The sequence below is a fragment of the Bubalus bubalis genome, chromosome 11 (genome assembly GCF_019923935.1).
Source record: "Bubalus bubalis isolate 160015118507 breed Murrah chromosome 11, NDDB_SH_1, whole genome shotgun sequence".
Lineage (NCBI taxonomy): Eukaryota > Metazoa > Chordata > Mammalia > Artiodactyla > Bovidae > Bubalus > Bubalus bubalis.
The window spans coordinates 79,271,642-79,292,594 of record NC_059167.1 but is presented as its reverse complement, the minus strand read 5'-3'; the positions used below and the strand labels follow the sequence as shown (position 1 = coordinate 79,292,594).

General features: G+C 41.7%; 2 gene segments (V, D, J or C); both read right to left on the bottom strand.

Moving 5' to 3' along the window:
- Window positions 1–3,615: 3,615 nt before the first annotated feature.
- LOC112577835 lies at window positions 3,616–4,605 on the bottom strand. The segment is given in 2 exon segments: window positions 3,616–4,085; window positions 4,211–4,605. Coding segments are annotated over 2 exon segments (429 nt in total).
- Window positions 4,606–9,982: 5,377 nt separating this feature from the next.
- Window positions 9,983–12,215, bottom strand: LOC102414235. The segment is given in 2 exon segments: window positions 9,983–11,053; window positions 11,186–12,215. Coding segments are annotated over 2 exon segments (651 nt in total).
- Between the last annotated feature and the right edge of the window lie 8,738 nt (window positions 12,216–20,953).

The following is a 20,953-nucleotide window of genomic DNA, read 5'->3' as shown; positions in this document are numbered from 1 at the left end:
GCTACAGTCCATGGGATTGCAGAGTCAATTCTAGGATACATTTTTCTTCTTTCATGTGTTTGATTTATTCCTTGAAACTGCTTACATCTATTTTCTTCATTAAAAGTTGATCTCTAGATAACTTTACTTCCTTCTTTTCAACACGTTTTACAAAATTCAACACTTAACTAGTTAATTACTTGATGACTTGGCTATGTAAGTCTATTGTCTCTCTCTCTCATCTCTCTCCTTCACACACATGCACGTCACACACACACACACACACACACACACTTATACTTTCTTTTCTGGAAAGTTGCTCTTTATTGGGATCATTGTTATTTGTACAATAGGGATAGAAAATCCTTACACAAGGAAGAGTGTCTTCCTTTTTGGAATTACAGATGAAAGCAAACCCACTAGGTTAATTCCCACCTAATATCACCCAATAGTGCAGAGACAGAACTCTTTAGGATGTTATGTGACAGCTACTCTGCACATCCGTGGTGCGGGCATCTAAAACTGAAGTTAATTGGAGTTAATTGGGACTAAAGTATAAAGCAAAGCCTTCGTATAAAAGAATTTTGTGAAACAAGGAAAATATGACTGTTTAGTAATTGCAGAGTGAAAATGCTCTATTCTCCAGGGTCACAGAAATGAGCAGGGAGCCACATCAGAAAGATTTAATGGTAAACTCCTATTAAACTCCTGGGAGTCACCAAGAAAACCACCAAATACCTTTGTGTTTATTCCAGTATTGTTTACTACAATGAGTAAAACAATCTAAAAAGCTAGTAAAATGGAATTAGCCCAAAAGTATGATAAAATCACACATTGGAATATCACCATTAGAATGTGTGATGTTGACCTCTAAATAATGTTGTGAAATAATTATTTCACAATATACTGTCAGGTAAAAATTCAGACTAGAAATATCCTAGAAGGTATGAATCTCTAATAGAGTTTTTTTGACTAGTAAAATTGGTGAGTTATTTTGTTTTTAGCATTCCTTCTTTGCATATTCTATTTTCTACATTAAACATACATAACTTTGTAATCACACACAGGGAATGTGACCAGGTGATGAGGTTAGTTCTGAGCAAACTGTAGGGTTTCATTTCTCCTTGGGGTGAAAATCTGTGGTAACAGTTACTCTATGCACATCATTCCAAGTCATTCACGGCACAGGTGAGGCAGGGCACAGGGAGGGTCCAAGAAGTGTCCTTTCAGAGATATTTCAGATCCACAATGATGGCCAGACTTAGCAATGCATAAGTATTTGTGCAGTGAACCTAAGACTCTGACAACTCAGATGCAGATTTAATCAAATACTATTGAATTTTTTAAAGCCAGATTTCATACTTTAATAAAATCACTATTTAAAAGTTTTAAAAAAATTTGGCAAACGATCTTCTACAATATAAAGAATTGAAGATAAAAGTATTTTTGATGAATGACACTTTGAAATATGCACTCTGAGCTAAAGATAGCATTTTCCTTACAGTGAGGTTTTCACTTCTAACCCCCCTACCTTTTCCTGACCTTACCGAGAATCTCACTAAGGTGTTCATAGCTGGGGGACTCCACAGGTTGATATCTGAGGTTTCTGTGGGGCTTCCTCAGGCAGCGGCATCACTGTGGTCTCTCAGAGCACAGAAATACACGGCTGAGTCCTCGAGCTGTGAGTCTGAGATGGTGAGGCTGATGGAACTCGTTGCTTTCTGGAAGTTCAAAAAATACTGATCTTTTGTTGTATTCAGCTCATTATAAGAGTCCTGATGAATAAGGAAAATAATTTCCCCACTTGGTGGTTGCTTGTACCAGAATAAATAATAAGTATAGCTATTAGCTTCATATGCACAGTTCAAGGTTACATCCTCCTTCTCCAGCACAGAAATTTCTGACTGATTTTGAGTTACTTTCTGGGCCATGATGGATCCTAGAGAGAAGAAAAAAAAAATTATATATATATATATATATATATATATAGGCTGATTCTCCTGGTGGAACTCAGAGGGCTTCAAGGAACAAACAGAGGATTAACAGTTCTTTCTAATTCCTCTGCCAGTTAACCAACTCTCCTAAACCCCAACAGACAATAATAACCTGCCCTACCTCTACACATGGGAGCTGAGCAGAGCTGAGGCTGTTTGCGGTCATCCTTACCAGCCTTACCAAGGCAGACAGAGGCTATGACAACTCTGAGCAGGCCAGGGAACCCCATGCTGGACGGTCTTCCTCTGAGTGAAATGCTCTGTGTTCTCTCTCAAATTCGGGTCGAGATGCCTGACCTGTGCCTGCCAGGGCACATGCACGGTGACTGAGCTGTGAGATGCTTCTGCATCAGAACAGGAAATGTAACTGGCTGAGATCAGTTTGTCTGTGTCATGCCATAGCTTGTGGATGTGGTTGGTGATTGTAACCTGCCTATTTAGACTTGAAAGTCACTTGGTCATATCTGACTCTTTGTGACTCCATGGACTATAGCCCACCAGGCTCTTCTGTCCATGGGATTCTCCAGGCAAGAATATTGGAGTGGGTTGCCATGCTGTAATTAAATTAACAACAGTTACATCAGGGCTGCATGCACATTCAGTCAATGCATCTAGGATAGACATACGTTTTGTGACAAAAACAATTTATTATGATTATGGTGAGCTCTGAGAACAAAGAGTCATCCATTTTTGTATAGCTCCTTTTTGGGGGGAGGGATCTGCAGCCCAAATCTACAGTGAAATAAGCTCGCAAGCTTTTCTTTCATACAGGAAGATAAAACTGTTTACTCTCAATCATCATAGCTTTTCTTCCTACAATCCAAGGCATGGGTTTCTGGGGAAATTTACACTGGATAAAGGTCCTGGTCTGTTTAATGCAATCATAGCAAGTTTTTGGGTGGACAAAATTTGTCCAGCTTTATGTGTCTAACAGTAATCAATAATGTGTGCTAAAATAATCTTGCTTTTAAATATCCACCCTATAGTCAAAATGAAGACAAGCTCACCAGACCATGCATTCTTATTTCCTTATATCAGAAATGTAGCCCTAGAGGCTGAGTGCCACGACTCCTGAGCCCATGCGCTGCCACTACTGAAGCCCGTGTGCCTGGAGCCTGTGCTCTGCAACGAGAAGCCACCACACTGAGAAGCCCATGCACTGCAGTGAAGAGTGACCTCCACTCACTGCAACTGGAGAGAGCCCAAGTTCAGGAACAAAGACCCAGCTGAAGCAAAAATAAAATAAACAAATAAATAAAAGAAACATAGCCACTCAAAAGTCACAAATGCTTTTTCATCCCACGGCTGCAGCAGCTCCAGTTCAAAGGCTTTCACTGAAAACAGCCCCTCAATAGCGTTACGTCTCAGCCACATGCAGACTGGTATGTGATTTGCTTGGTACCTCTGTGTTGGTTCATGATTATGATTCAGGTGATGCAGCTTTTAATCATCTATTTCTTTTCTCTAAATGAATTATTAATTCTGTGGCATCTAATACCCATCTTACATTATGAGAAAAATAGATTTTTTTTAAAAAGTCAGTCTAGAGAAGAGAGCAATCTTTCTGGCTGAACAGGGGTGCTTCTGGGGATTGGAGCTTGGGTCTTCTTTAAGACTGACATCCACTGTATTATCCCTGCAGAGCAATTCCCAACCTCCTGGGTTTCTAGGATTAGACCTGAGCTTGATTGGTTTTCCTGAAAAACTCTAAATGTAAACTAAACTCTGATCAAGGAGAGAATATACCTCTTCCTGACTTCAGCCTCCTGCTCCCCTTGGGTTTGTGCTCAGCTCCCCCGCAGCCCTCTCTCACTGTGTCACTCAGAGCACAGTAGTACACGGCCGAGTCTGATGCTTGCACTGCCCGTTTCTGCAGGTGGAAGGAGCTGTCACTCCTAACAAGAGTGGCCTGAAAACCTTCATGCTCTACCTTCTTGTCTGCTGTTAAGCCCTTCAGGAGGAGTTGAGGAGCTTTGTTGAGACGCTGGACATACCAGAAAAGATAGAAATCTGAATACTTGGTCTGGTAAGTGCAGTTCAGGGTCATAAAAGCCCCCTCTGAGACAATCACTGGGCCTTCTGTCTGGTTCACTGAGTCACCATTGGTCCCTCCTACAAGAGAATCACTTTGTTATAGTAGAAATGTATAGGAGGAGTTTTCAGCCAGAGAAGAAAAATAAAACTTACCTGTTATCATAGGAAAATGAAAAATCATTTTAGGATAAAATGCTACTTACCAAGTATTAAGCAGATTATGAGAACTGAGTGAGTGGCAGAAAACATTCTGGCAACAGTCCTCTTTTCCTAGAAACATCAAATCTAACAAAGTTAGTCTCTGGCTGGATGTTACAGAAGCTCCTCACTCAGAAACCGGGAACCCCTTTCTGCACAGCAGCAGTCATCTGTCTTGTGGCTACAGAGTAGGCAAGTCAAACCAGCTCCTGAATACAAAAAGGAATCGCATCTGAAGGAAGCCCCGCCCTCTGGTGGTGATCTTAAAGATTACACCACAGTCATATCTGACCTCAGTTCAGTTCAGTCGCTCAGTCGTGTCCAATTCTCTGCGACCCCATGGACAGCAGCAGGCCAGGCTTCCTTGTCCAACACCAGCTCCCGGAGCTTGCTCAAAGCCATGTCCATTGAATCGTGATGCCATCCAACCATCTCATCTTCTGTCGTCCCCTTCTCCTCCTGCCTTCAATCTTTCCCAGCATCAGGGTCTTTTCCAATAAGTCGGCTTTTCGCATCAGGTGTCCAAAGTATTGCAGCTTCAACTTCAGCATCAGTCCTTCCAGTGAATATTCAGAACTGATTTCTTTTAGGACTGACTGGTTTGATCTCCTTGCAGTCCAAGGGGCTCTCAAGAGCCAAGGGGCTCTCTTTTGAAGACCACAGTTCAAAAGCATCAATTTTTTGGCGTTTGGCTTTCTTTTTGGTCCAACTCTCACGTCCATACATAACTACAGGAAAAACCATAGGTTTGACTATATGGACCTTTGTCAGCAAAGTAATGTCTCTGCTTTTTAATATTCTGTCTAGGTTGGTCATAGTTTTTCTTCCAAGGAGCAAGTGTCTTTTAATTTCAGGCCTGCCGTCACCATTCGCAGTGATTTTGAAGCCCCAGAAAATAAAGTCTGTCACTGTTTCCATTGTTTCCCCATCTATTTGCCATGAAGTGATGGGACGGGATGCCATGATCTTAGTTTTTGAATACTTAGTTTAAAGCCAGCTTTTTCACTGTCCTCATCCTGACCTGCTCCTGACCTAGTCCTCCTGCTGATAGTTTGTGGGGTACACACAGGAGACTTGGGCAGGACTCTAAGAGGAGAGCCCTAAACACAAACATGCTTTGGGAAACGTTCCATTATTACATCCATTATTTTCTGTGTGGTATGGTATCCCTAGATTTGCAAATAATGCCAGTTAACACTTTTTAGGAGGAATAGTCAGAGGGTTTCTTCTTTACATATGTCTCCATGATTCCCATGGGTAAGGAAAGGCCCCCTCTGCATGGAAAGCACTCCCTCCTCTCCCTAGACCTTCACCTGAATTCACTCTATTCATCCCCAAGACACAGCCCACATGCTTCTGGAATGTTGGAATGTTGCATAATGTTGGAAACATTATCTCAGTCAGGTCTCAAATAACGTGCAGCTGAGTGAGCAGTAACTACCCCTGTGCCATGTGCTCTGCTCAGCTGCTCAGTCGTGTCTGACTCTTGTGGCCCTAGAGACTATAGCCTGCCAGGCTCCTCTGTCCATGGGCTTTCCAGGCAAGAATACTAGAGTGGCTTGCCATGCCCTCCTCCAGGGGATCTTCCCAACACGGGGATTGAGCCAGAGTCTCCTGCATCTCCTGCATTGCAGGTGGACTTTTACACATCTGAGCCACCAGATCATTTAAGGCAGAGCTCATCTAATGTGTGGTTGAATGAGCAGGTTATTACCCCTACCCATCATAAAATGTCATATTTGTAAAATGAAAAAATAAATTGCTGTTACTTCTTTTTACTGATAAAGATAGAGTTGACCTTCCAACTAGAAAACTGGAAAAAATATATGAAACAAGTTGTGGATCTTGGACATCAGGTGGCACAGAGATAAGGAAAACAGGTGAGATGAACCAGGACATGGCCCAGCTCTCTTCATGGAGGGAGCTTCTAGGCACCAGTGCATGAGGGATTTAACAAAAATGGCCCAACTGTCTCACTGTGAGATGGAATAATATTTGGGGGATCCTGAGGAACCTAGAAATTTGTGGACCAGTGTACCAGAGAGGAGGGATGTGGGCAAAAGAGAGAGAGGGAGAGAGATGAGGGCAAAGAGGTGGGGGAAGGAGTCACTGTGAATCTTGGACTGAGTACTGTTCTCTAAAAAAAGAACACTCCATGAGTTTGGGTAACCTCCCTGAAGGGGCCTCCTTTGGGGCCCTGGACCCTACTTGTATGACAAGCCACCTTCCACCTCTAGCCTCATGAGACCTTACTTAGGTAACCTGGTTCTTGAAACGTCTTTTTACCTCTTGTTACATTCTTGCTTTAATTCAACTAAGTATCTTTTTTAGAATGTCAGGTTTAGATGGTTAGTATGTTAGCAGGGCACTCTTCATTCCTAAGGCATGTGTGTGGTATTGATCTGTCTTCTGTTTGTTTCTTTGTTTCCTTAGGGATTCAGGAATCTCTATGGAAAGAACTGTTGGCTCAGTGTCTGTCAGCCTGTTTGCATAGTTTCTTGTGCAATTATTTGTGCCAGTGAAGCGAACCCAGCAGAAGATTTAATGGGGTCATTTCATAGCTTGTTCTTTTCTCCAGTATAGGGTTTATTTTATGCAAAGTCTGACTATATTATGGTGAGTATTGCTGCCATTGTTCTTTGCTGACATAAACCATTTTAAGGCATGGGAACGTGTGGCTGCAGACAGCTGTGAGGTTGCCTTACACGGGCTCTCAGGGCAGCGTTGTCAATCCAGTAATAAAATCCAGTAACAATGGCTGTGACTAAGTCAGTTAAACTCAAGAAAAGTCTTCTTCAAATGTGACTTTTTCACCTACAGAGATTTTTTTACCAGTTAAAATGAATTTTTTTAGTTCTTACCAAAGCTGGGATCATTTTTAATGCACATTTATTTGTTGAGCTGTTCTTTTTGTTTGTTTTTTGTCTGTGCCGGGTCTTAGTTTAGGCTTGTGGGATCTAGTTCCCTGACCAGGGATTGAACCTGGGCCTCCTGCAATGTGAGTGCAGAGTCCTACTCACTGAACCAACCTTCCACCTAAAATTAGAATCTTGGGTTGAAGTTATCATGCTGGCAGGACTCTCTGGCTCAGCAGATCACCTAGATTCTCTTAAAGTCTCGTGCATTTTCAGGAATCCCTAGCTTCCAGCATTCATTCTGGAAATTTACAGGGTTGTCGCAATGTGGAAACCAAAATCAGATACAATTCCTATCTCAAATTCCTTTCAGTTGATTGAGAAGCAGGTAAGCAAAAGAAAAAAAAAAAAATCCTATGCCCTGTCTGTATTCCCACTAGCCTGGACCCCAATACGTGAAATGAGGAATCAGACTGGAAGTAGAGAGCTGATGCAGTTACCACCATGGGAATAAAACCTGCTAGAATACTTTTTTTTTTTTTTCCCCACCATTAAGATTTATTTTTGTTCTTTCATCTGCCTTTCCATTTCTGTGGCCTCTTTATTAAGATGTGAACCCCCAGTGCTCAGGTGGCCAGCACCCAGTGTGCAGGACTCTAGGATGTCAGGGAGGAAGGCAGTGCTTACCCTCAGGTGGGTGTCCAGATTCACCCTAAGTGATGATGGTGACTACATCTGTCAAGACCATAAAACTACTATAACTATTAAACTCTGCATTTAAGTAGTTGTGTCTATAAATTGGGTTTCCCCAGTAGCTCAGCAGTAAAGAATCTGCCTGCCAATTGAGGAGATGAGGGTTCAATCCCTGGGTCAGGAAGATCCCCTGGAGGAGAAAACAGCAACCCACTCCAGTATTCTGCCTGGAAAATTCCATGGACAGAGGAGCCTGGCAGGCTACAGTCCACAGGATTGCAAAGAGTCAGATGCCACTCAGCTACTGAGCACCAGACACAATACACACATGCCTATAAATTATGAAATGGCAATGATTAGTATCCTGGCCACATCTCACAGACTGCCCAGCAGTAAACATACATATCTTCCCACCTGCTGTACCCACCACTGTCCTTCCAGAAAGTCTGCTCTCAGAAGTTGCAGACAGGAGTTCAACCTGAAAAGATGCAGGGACTCTCTGTGCAATGGGCACGATTGTAGCAGAGATGCAGAGAGTGACCAAAGTGGCTCCGCATTCCTGCTCATGAGCAGAGGAGTGTGGAGATGTTCCTGCTTGGTGAGTGGGTGGTAATTTCTCCTAGTCTCTTGAGCAGGTGAAAAGCCCACTCCACTGCCAAGATAGCTTATTGTAAGAGTACATAAATACTTCTCCCACGTGTCTGAAATACGATGAATTAATTTTCCCTGCTTTTTCTGTTGTTCAGTCCCTAGATCATGTCTGACTCTTTACGACACCAGGAACTGCAGCACATCAGGCTTCCCTGTCCTTCACTATCTCTCAGAGTTTGCTCAAACTCATATCCATTGAGTCAGTGATGCCATCCAACCATCTTATCCTCTGTCACCTTCTTCTGCCCTTGCCCTCAATCTTTCCCATCATCAGTGTCTTCTGCAGTGAATCGGTTCTTTGCAATCAGGTGGCCAAAGAATTGGAGCTTCAGTTTCAGTATTCTAGCAGGTTTTATTCCACTGGTGGTGACTGCATCAGAATTCCAGATTCAAGATTGCCGCTTAGCCTTCTTTATGGTCCAACTCTCACATCCAACTCTCACATCCAACTCTCACATACATGATTACTGGGCAAACTATAGCTCTGACTACAGGGACCTTTGTCGGTAAAGTAATGTCTCTGCTTTTTAATACACTGTCTAGGTTTGTCACGTCTTTTCTTCCAAGGATCAAGCATCTTTTAATTTCATGGCTGCAATCGCCATCTGCAGTGACTTTGGAACCCAAGAAAATAAAATCTGTCATTGTTTCCACTTTTTCCCCATCTATTTGCCATAAAGTGATGGGACCAGATGCCACAATCTGTTTTTTGAATGTTGAGTTTTAATCCAGCTTTTTCATTCTCCCCTTTCACCCTCATCAAGAGGCTCTTCAGTTTCTCTTCGATTTCTGCCATTAGAGTGGTACCATCTGCATATCTGAGATTGTTAATATTTCTCCTGGCAAACTTGATTCCAGCTTGTGAATCATCCAGCCCAGCATTTTGCATGGTGCAGGGAGATCCAACCAGTCCATTCTGAAGGAGATCAGCCCTGGGATTTCTTTGGAAGGAATGGTGCTAAAGCTGAAATTCCAGTACTTTGGCCACCTCATGTGAAGAGTAGAGTCATTGGAAAAGACTCTGATGCTGGGAGGGATTGGGGGCAGGAGGAGAAGGGGACAACAGAAGATGAGATGGCCGATGGCATCACTGACTCAATGGACGTGAGTCTGAGTGAACTCCGGGAGTTGGTGATGGACAGGGAGGCCTGGCATGCTGCGATTCATGGGGTCGAAAAGAGTCAGACACGACTGAGCGACTGAACTGAACTGAACTCTGTATATAAGTTAAATAAGCAGGGTGACAATATACAGCCTTGAAGTACTCTTTTTCCAAATTTGAACCAGTCCATTGTTCCATGTCCTGTACTAACTCTTGCTTCTTGTCCTGCATACAGGTTTCTTTGGTATTCCCATCTCTTTAAGAATTCTCCACTGTTTGTTGTGATCCATGCAGTCAAAGGCTCTAGCATAGTCAATGAAACAAAAGTAGATTTTTTTTTTAATTCCCTTGCTTTTTTCTGTGATCCAGCCGGTGTTGGTAATTTGATCTCTGGTTCCTCTGCCTTTTCTAAACTCGGCTTGTACATCTGAAGTTCTTGGTTCACATACTGCTGAAGCATAGCTTGAAGGATTTTGAGCATAATCTTGCTAGCATGTGAAATGAGTGCAATTGTATGGTAATTTGAACATTCTTTGGCATTCATTTCTCTGAGATGAGGTTACTAGCAAAGAAAATATCCTGTACCCAGTTTGAATACAAACAATCCACACAACACCTGCGATATTTACAGAGTGGGCTGCTCTGATCCACAGGGCCCTTGACAGAGGAATATCTTCTCAGAAGGTCTCCTCCTGGAACTTACTTAAGCAGCAGCATTTCTGGAGCAACCAGAATGGATGGAAAAGTCAAGGAAAGAGAGAATAAAGCTCCAGTCCCTGAAGATGGAGTGTCTGCAGGTGAAACTCAGAAGGATACACAATCTTGGCCTGAATTTTAAAAACCAGAGACTAGCTTCTAGGTCACACAGTCATCCATCAACAATGTGCCCTGGAATTTTCATTAACACATTGTGAAATATTTCAGCATATATAATCTGAATTGTCATTGAAGAGTTAATGTCACTTTAAGGGATTCTATCTGGGGGGATGTTGATGGGCTGAAAACAGGCATTTCTGGAGAAAAGCTCTTAGGTTCCTTTTTGCACTGTCCTGCTCCAGATTCTTCTCTGTAGGGCAACCCAAGAATTCCTTGGTCCTTGGCTCTGAGGAACAGACCTGGAAGTGCTTTGACAATACCTCTAGCATAGCCCAATGGAGAGAGAAACAACACCCCTTGCAGGGCTGCCCACAGCCAGAGCCCCATCTGCATTCTAGGTTTGTGCTCAGCTCCCCCACAGCCCTGTGTCACTGTGTCATTCAGAGCACAGTAGTACACAGCCGAGTCTGATGCTTGCACTGCCCGTTTCTGCAGGTGGAAGGAGCTGTTAGTCCTAACAAGAGTGGCCTGAAAACCTTCACTCTTTGGCTTCTGATCTGTCATCCAGCCCTTCAGGAGGAGTTGAGGAGCTTTGTTGAGATGCTGGACGTACCAGAAAAGATAGGGATCTGAATACGTGATCTGGTAAGTGCAGTTCAGGGTCATGGGAGCCCCCTCTGAGACAGTCACTGGGCCTTCTGTCTGGTTCACTGAGTCACCATTGGTCCCTCCTGGAAGAGAATCACTTTATTATCATAGAAATGTACAGGAGGAGAGCTTTCAGTCAGAGAAGAAAAATAACACTTACCTATAGTTATAAGAAAGTGAAAAATAATTAACATTTAGAATAAAATATTACTTACTGAATATTAAGATGATCAGAAGAACTGAGTGAGTGGCAGAATGCATGTTCTCAAAAGAAAACGATCCTTGTTCCCTGGAATACACCAGTCAAACAAATCTAGTCTCCATCTAGATGTTACAGAAGCTCTTCGCTCTAGTCTCCATCTGGATGTTAGAGAAGCTCCTCACTCAGAAACTGAGAGCCCCTTTCTGTACTGCAGCAATATTCTGTCTTGTGGCTACAAAGCAGGCAAGCGAAACCAGCTCCTGAGTACAATGAGGAACCGCATCTGAAGGAAGCCCCGCCCTCTGGTGGTGATCGTGAAAATTGCACCACAGTGCGATCTGACCTATTCCTCCTGATAATAGCTTGGGGGGTACCTACAGGAGACTGGGACAGGACCCTAAGAAGAGAGTCCTAAACATAAGCGTGCTTAGGGAAATATTATATTATTCCTTCCATAATTTTTTGCATGGTACAGGTATCTCTAACTTCGCAAGAAACACCAGTTACAATTTCTAGATGGAATAGTCAGAGGTTTCTTCCTTGCATATGCCTCCAAGATTCCCATGGGACAGAGAAGGACCCCTCTGTATGGAAAGTGTTTCCTCCTCTCCTCAAGTCACTACTCTGAAGTAGTTATATTCATGTTGACTCTGTCAACATGCCATGGAGAAAATTTTTTGTAAGGCAGGTGTCAAATAATTTGTAGTTAAATTATAAGGTTATTATCCTGATTTATCTTGGAATGACATATTTGTAAAACACAATAAAAGCAAAATATGTGACTTCTTTTTCACTGATAACGGTAGAGTTGATCTCCAATTTGAAAACTATTTTTGGACCTTGAACATCAGGTAGCACAGAGATAAGGAAAACAGATGAGATGAGCACTAACATTGCCCAGCTTACTTCATGGAGGCAACTTCCAGGCACCAGTGCATGAGGGATTTACCAAAAATAGTGCAGCTGTCTCACTGTGGGATTGAGACAGGATAGGAGAACGGAGATCCTGAAATACCTAAAAATTGTGGACCTCTGGACCAGAGAGGATGAATGTTAACAGAGAGAGAGAGAGAGAGAGAGAGAGAGAGAGAGAGAAGTACAAGGCAGGCAGGGGTTGGCGGTTGGCGGGGGGAGTGGGGGGGGAGTGGGGGATGAGTTAGACCATCCTTGGATGACAGCAACCTTACGCCTTTAGCCTCATGAGGGACAGGTGACCTTACTTAGGTAACCTGGTTTTTGAAACATCTTTTTACCTCTTGTCACATAGTTGTTTTAACTCGACTAAGTATTTTTTAGAATGTCAAGTTTAGATGCTTAATATGTTAGCCGGGCACTCTTCATTCCAGAGGCATGTGTACATGGTGTTCATCTCTCTTCTGTTTGTTTGTTTTATTAGAGATTCAGGAATCTCTATGGAAAGAACTGTTTGCTCAGTGTCTGCCAGCCCACTGGTCTGGTTTCCTGTGCAAAATATTTGCGCTAGTGAAGTGAACCCAGAAGAAGATTTAAGCGGTCACTTCATAGATGTTTTCTCTAGGGTTGGGTTTACCTTATGCAAAGTAAGACTGTATTAAGGTAAGAAGTCAAAACATTGTTCTTTGCTGACATAAACCATTCTAAGGCATGGCAACGCTGTGGCTACAAACAGCTTGGAGGTTGCCTGACACAGGCTCTCAGGGCAGTGCTGTCAACCCAGGAACAATGCTGTGACTTTTAGTTGAATTAAGTCCGCTTTGTTTATTTTTGTTTTTATTTCCAATACTCTAGGAGGTGGGTCAAAGAGGATCATGCTGTGATGTATGTCAAAGAGTGTACGCCTATGTTTCCTCTAAGAGTTCTATGGATTCTGGCCTTCATTTAAGTCGTTAATCCATTTTGAGTTTATTTTGTGTTCGGTGTTGGGAAGGGTTCTAGTGTCATCTTTTTACCTGTAGCTTTCCAGTTATCTTCCAATTAAAAAATAAATGTTTCTAAATGGCAATGACCAAGTTAGTTGAACACAAGAGCAATCTTCTTCAAATGACACCTATTAATGGACATAAAATTTCTCAACAGTCAAACTGACCTGTTTTTCTAAAATTAGGGTATTTTTTTAATGCATGACTGTTTGCTGAGCTGTTCTGTTTTGTTTTTGTTTTTGGCTGTGCGGGTCTTAATTTTGGCTTGTGAGATCTAGTTCCCTGATCAAGGATCAAACTCAGGCCCCCAACATTGTGAGCACAGAGTCCTATCCCCTGGACCAAAGTTCCCCCTAAAATTAAGGTCTTGCGTCAAGTGATCATGCTGGCAGGAACTCCGGCTCAGCAGATCACCAAGGTTCTCTTAAACTTTTGTGCATGTTCAGGAATCCCTAGGATCCAGCATTAATTCTGGAAACTTACAGAGTTGCCTACAATGTGGAAACCAAAACCAGACATGATTCCTATCTCAAACTACTTTCAGTTGACTGAGGAGCAGGTTAAAAAGAAAAAAAATCCTCTGCCCTGTCTGTAGTCCTACTAGCCTAGACCTAGAGATGTGGAATGTGGGATCAGACCAGAAGCTGACACAGTTACATCCAGGGGAATCAAACCTGCTTGGATACTTTCCTTTCACTGTTCAGATTTCATTTTGTTTTTTCATCTCCCTCTCCCTTCCTATGCCCTGTTTATCGAAGTCCCAGTGCTCAGATGTCCAACATCCAGTGTGCCAGACTCTAGTTTGTTTGGAGGAAATCTGTGTTTACCTTCAGGTGGGTGTTCAGACATGCCTCCTGTTAAATAAGGATGGGGACTACATCCTCCAGGAATATTTAAACCATTATAAGTATTAAATTCTGCATTTTTATAGTTATGCCTATAAATTTTAAAATGACAATGATTCAGTGTTTATGCCACATCTCCTAGACTACCCAGAAATAAAACATATGTCTCTTTTCTCCTTCTGTGTTCCCCATTGTCCTTACAGAAAATCTGGTCCTGAATTTGTAGAAAAGAGTTCAGCCTGCAGAGATGCAGAGGGTAAACTCTGTGCAATGGGCCCAATTGTAGTGGAGATGCAGAGCACTTACCCAAGTGGCTCCATATTCCTGCTCACGAGCAGAGGAGTGGGGAGATGTTCCTGCTTTGGGAGGGGTTTATAGTTTTTCCTAGTTTCTTGGAGCACGTGAAAAACTCACTCCACTCCAACGGCAGTCTGCCTTCAAACTGGGTACAGGATGAGAATATCTGCTTTGCCAGTGATCTCATCATCTCAGGGAAAATTAATTAATCAATCATTTCAGACATATTGAAAAAGTGTTTATATACTCTTAAAACAATAACAGGAAAAAAATCTCTCCTTAACTTACACAGAGATTTTGTATCTCAAAAGTTATCCAATAGCAGTATATTTTTTCAGGTGAAAAATGCCATTTCTTCATTATCTTTTATCTTGACATGTGGAACTTTGCTGAAAGTTCATTAACTGTGTGCAAGGCTGAAACCAAATCAGTTTGAAGGAGGCAGTGAATATTGATCATGTCTTAGAGCATTTTCCCATTGATCTGTCAACAAATATGGGAAAATACATGTTCAGTTATATAGTCAGGGGAATTAAAGTGGCCCTGCCTGGCGCTGAGAAGGGCACTTTATGTTGAGCATAAGTCACCTGCTCTTCTCTGTCAGGACTGGGAGCTTGTCTGGACAGGCTGCTGAGAATGGGAACACTGACCACAGGGCTACCAAACCCTGTAGACAGCATTTCTAGCAGTGCCAACATGGCCCTGGCTTTTCACTGAGCTTTGGTTCCTTTCTTGAAAAATAAGGACAGGGAGAAGCTAAGATGTCAGAGGAATAGGACGGGGAGATCACTTTCTCCCCCACAAATTCATCAAAAGAACATTTAAATGCTGAGTAAATTCTACAAAACAACTTCTGAATGCTAGCAGAGGACATCAGGAACCCAGAAAAGCAGCCCATTGTGTTAGAAAGGAGGTAGGAAAAAATATAAAAGACAAAAAAAGAGACAAAAGAAGGAGGGATGGAGCTCCGTCCCAGGAAGGGAGTCTTAAAAAGAGAGAAGTTTCCAAACACCAGGAAACACTCTCACTGCCGAGTCTGTGCTAAGCCTTGGAAGCACAGAGAGCAACATAACAGGGAGGAAAAATAAATAAACAATTAAAACCCACAGAATACAAGCCCAATGGCAACTCCCCCAGTGGAGAAGCAGCGCAGATGCCTGCACCCACCACTAGCAAGCAGGGGCTGGGCAGGGAGGCACGGGCTGCATCGCTTAGAGTAAGGACCTGGCCTGAATGCCCCGAGCGCTATCTGAGCAAACTAACTTGGGCTAGCAAACCAGACTGTGGGATAACTACCATGCGAAAAGCCAGCCCTAACCTAAGACACCACCAGGCCCATGCACAGAACAAAGGACTGAACAGACATAGCCGGCTGCAGACCATCCCCCTCCAGTGACAGGCAGCCAGAGCCAGAAGAGGGCAATCTCAGCCCCAGAGAGACATTATCTAAAAAACTGTAAGCAGGCTTCTTTGCTAACTAAGACTTCTTGGGGTTCTGGACAGTCAACATCCTCCTGAGAAGGTGCGCCGGTTGTACACCCAGAAAACCGAGCAGTGGGGAGGCGATAAGTCACAGCGACCACACTCACCAAACACCTCATCACCTGAACTGCTCAGACCTGGGAAGGGCACAAAATGGAGGCCCAACGGAGTCTGCGCCTCTGAGGACTACTCGAGTGCCTGAACCTGAGTTGCTTAGACCTGGGAGGTGCATGCAGCCCAGGGCTGGCCTTGGACGGTTCCTGGTGGAGCAACCTAGAACCTGAGCAGTGTGGGTGGGGAGGGTACACGCACTGTGAGCAGGGGCAGGCCAAGGGTGGCTGAGGCACTGCAAGCACACACCAGTGTTATTTGTTTGCAGTGTCCCTCCCTCCCCACAGTGCGACTGAACAAGTGAGCCTAAAAAAAAAAGTGTCCACCACCGCCCGCTTTGTGTCAGGGCGGAAATCAGACACTGAAGAGACCAGCAAACAGAGGAAGCTAAAACAGAGGGAACCACCTTGGAAGCAACAGGTGCAATAGATTAAAACCCTGTCATTAATACCGACTGCATAGGAAGGGGCCTATAGATCTTGAGAAATGTAAGCCGGACCAAGGAACTAGCCGAAAATGAACTGACCCCACAATACCCACAACAACACCGGAGAAAGTCCTAGATATATTTTTACTATTTTTACAATCATTCTTTCTTTCTTTCTTTTAATTTTTAAGTCCTCTATTACTCCTTTAATTTTCACTTTTATAACCTACTATTACTTTGCAAAAAAAAGACCCTAACTTTTTTTAAAAGCAAACCATATATATATTTTATAATTTTTGTTACTTTGTTTTTTTCCTCTTTCTTTTATTTTATTATTTTTTCTTTTCTTTAACATTATATTTTTGAAATTCCAAACTCTATTCTAGATTTTTAATTTTTGCTTTTTGGTATTTGTTATCAATTTTGTACCTTTAAGAACCCAATCTTCAGTACCCATTTTTACTTGGGAGCGAGATTACTGGCTTGATTGCTCTCTCCCGCTTTGGACTCTCTTTTTTCTCCACCAGGTCGCCTGTGTCTCCTCCCTAACACCTCTCTGCTCTACCCAACTCTGTGAATTTCTGTGTGTGCCAGACACTGGAGAACACTTAGGGAACTGATTACTGGCTGGATCTGTCTCTCTCCTTTTCATTCCCCCCTTTTACCCTCCTGGCCACCTCTGTCTCCTTCCTCCCTCTTCTCTTCTCTGTATAACTCCGTGAACATCTCTGAGCAGTCCAGTTGTGGAGTAAACATAAGGACGTAATTACTGGCTAGCCTGCTCTCTCCTCTATTGACTCCACCTCACCTCATTCGGGTCACCTCTAACTCCCTCCTCCCTCTTCTCTTTTCCATGTAACTCTGTGAACCTCTCTGGGTGTCCCTCACTGTGGAGAAACTTTTCATCTTTAACCTAGATGTTTTATAAATGGTGCTGTATAGAAGGAGAAGTTTTGAGACTACTGTAAAAATAAGACTGAAAACTGGAAGAAGGAGGCTTAAGTCCAAACCCTGACTTCAGGGAACTCCTGACTCCAGGGAATGTTAATTGACAGGAGCTCATCAAACGCCTCCATACCTACACTGAAACTAAGCACCACACATGGGCCAACAAGTTCCAGAGCAATACATACCAAGCAAATTCTCCAGCAACAAAGGAACACAGCCTTGAGCTCCAATATACAGGCTGCCCAAAGTTACTACAAAACCATAGACATCTCATAGCTCATAACTGGACACTTCATTGCACTCCAGAGAGAAGAAATCCAGCTCCACCCACCAGAACACTGACATAAGCTTCCCTAACCAAGAAACCTTGACAAGCCACCTGTACAAACCCACACACAGTGAGGAAACTCCACAATAAAGAGAACTCCACAAACTGCCAGAATACAGAAAGGACACCCCAAACTCAGCAATATAAAAAAGATGAAGAGACAGAGGAATACCCAGCAGGTAAAGGAACAGGATAAATGCCCAACAAACCAAACAAAAGAGGAAGAGATACGGAATCTACCTGATAAAGAATTCTGAATAATGATAGTGAAAATGATCCAAAATCTTAAAATCAAAATGGAATCACAGAAATAGCCTGGAGACAAGGATTGAGAAGATGCAAGAAAGGTTTAACAAGGACCTAGAAGAAATAAAAGAGAGTCAATATATAATGAATAATGCAATAAATGAGATCAAAAACACTCTGGAGGCAACAAATAGTAGAATAACAGAGGCAGAAGACAGGATTAGTGAATTAGAAGATAGAATGGTAGAAATAAATGAATCAGAGAGGAAAAAAGAAAAATAAATTAAAAGAAATGAGGACAATCTCAGAGACCTCCAGGACAATATTAAATGCTCCAACATTCGAATCATAGGAGTCCCAGAAGAAGACAAAAAGAAAGATCATGAGAAAATATTTGAGGAGATAATAGTTGAAAACTTCCCTAAAATGGGGAAGGAAATAATCACCCAAGTCCAAGAAACCCAGAGAGTCCCAAACAGGATAAATCCAAGGCGAAACACCCCAAGACATATATTAATCAAATTAACAAAGATCAAACACAAAGAACAAATATTAAAAGCAGCAAGGGAAAAACAACAAGTGTCACACAAGGGAATACCCATAAGGATAACAGCTGATCTTTCAATAGAAACTCTTCAAGCCAGGAGGGAATGGCAAGACATACTTAAAATGATGAAAGAAAATAACCTACAGCCCAGATTACTGTACCCAGCAAGGATCTCATTCAAATATGAAGGAGAAATCAAAAGCTTTACAGACAAGCAAAAGCTGAGAGAATTCAGCACCACCAAACTAGCTCTCCAACAAATACTAAAGGATATTCTCTAGACAGGAAACACAAAAAGGGTGTATAAACTCGAACCCCAAACAATAAAGTAAATGGCAACGGGATCATACATATCAATAATTACCTTAAACGTAAATGGGTTGAATGCCCCAACCAAAAGACAAAGACTGCCTGAATTGACACAAAAACAAGACCCCTATATATGTTGTCTACAAGAGACCCACCTCAAAACAGGGGACACATACAGACTGAAAGTGAAGGGCTGGAAAAAGATTTTCCATGCAAATAGATACCAAAAGAAAGCAGGAGTAGCAATACTCATATCAGATAAAATAGACTTTAAAACAAAGGCTGTTAAAAGAGACAGAGAAGGTCACTACATAATGATCAAAGGATCAATCCAAGAAGAAGATATAACAATTAGAAATATATATGCTCCCAACATAGGAACACTGCAATATGTAAGACAAATGCCAACAAGTATGAAAGGGGAAATTAACAATAACACAATAATAGTGGGAGACTTTAATACCCCACTCACACCTATGGATAGATCAACTAAACAGAAAATTAACAAGGAAACACAAACTTTAAATGATGCAATAGACCAGTTAGACCTAATTGATATCTATAAGACATTTCACCCCAAAACAATGAATTTCACCTTTTTCTCAAGCACACATGGAACCTTCTCCAGGATAGATCACATCCTGGGCCATAAAGCTAGCCTTGGTAAATTAAAAAAAAAAAAAAATGAAATCATTCCAAGCATCTTTATCTTGGACCACAATGCAGTAAGATTAGATCCAATTACAGGAGAAAAACTATCAAAAATTCCAATATATGGAGGCTGAACAACAGGCTACTGAATAACCAACAAATCACAGAAGAAATCAAAAAAGAAATCAAAATTTGCATAGAAACGAATGAAAATGAAAACAAAACAACCCAAAACCTGTGGGATACTGTAAAAGCAGTCCTAAGGGGAAAGTTCATAGCAATACAGGCATATCTCAAGCAACAATAAAAAAAAGTCAAATAAATAACTAACTCTACACCTAAAGCAACTAGAATAGGAAGAAATGAAGAACCCCAGGATTAGTAGAAGGAAAGAAATCTTAAAAATTGGGGCAGAAATAAATGCAAAAGAAACAAAAGAGACCATAGCAAAAATCAACAAAGCCAAAAGCTGGTTCTTTGTAAGGATAAATAAAATTGACAAACCATTAGCCAGACTCATCAAGAAACAAAGGGAGGAAAATCAAATCAATAAAATTAGAAATGAAAATGGAGAGATCACAACAGACAACACAGAAATACAAAAGATCATAAGAGACTACTACCAGCAATTATATGCTAATAAAACGGACAACATGGAAGAAATGGACAAATTCTTAGAAAAGTAGAACTTTCCAAAACTGGACCAGGAAGAAGTAGAAAATCTTAACAGACCCATCACAAGTACAGAAACTGAATCTGTGATTCAGATTCTGAAACTATAATCAGAAATCTTCCAGCAAACAAAAGCCCAGGTCCAGACAGCTTCACAGCTGAATTCTGCCAAAAATTTAGAGAAGAGCTAACACCTATCCTACTCAAACTCTTCCAGAAAATTGCAGAGGAAGGTAAACTTCCAAACTCATTCTATGAGGCCACCATCACCCTAATACCAAAACTTGACAAAGATCCCACAAAAAAAGAAAACTACAGGACAATATCACTGATGAACGTAGATGCAAAAATCCTTAACAAAATTCTAGCAATCAGAATCCAACAACACATTAAAAAGATCATACACCAACACCAAGTGGGCTTTATCCCAGGGATGCAAGGATTCTTCAATATCCGCAAATCAATCAATGTAATACACCACATTAACAAATTGAAAAATAAAAGCCATATGATTATCTCAATAGATGCAGAGAAAGCCTTTGACAAAATTCAACATCCATTTATGATAAAAAACTTTCCAGAAAACAGGAATAGAAGGAACATACCTCAACACAATAAAAGCTATATATGACAAACCCACAGCAAACATTATCCTCAATGGTGAAAAATTGAAAGCATTTCCTCTAAAGTCAGGAACAAGACAAGGGTGCTCACTTTCACCATTACTATTCAACATAGATTTGAAAGTTTTGGCCACAGCAATCAGAGCAGAAAAAGAAATAAAAGGAATCCAAATTGGAAAAGAAGAAGTAAAACTCTCACTGTTTGCAGATAACATGGTCCTCTACATAGAAAACCCTAGAGACTCCACCAGAAAATTACTAGAACTAATCAATGACTATAGTAAAGTTGCAGGATATAAAATCAACACACGGAAATCACTTGCATTCCTATACAGTAGTAATGAGAAAACAGAAAGAGAAATTAAGGAAACAATTCCATTCACCATTGCAATGAAAA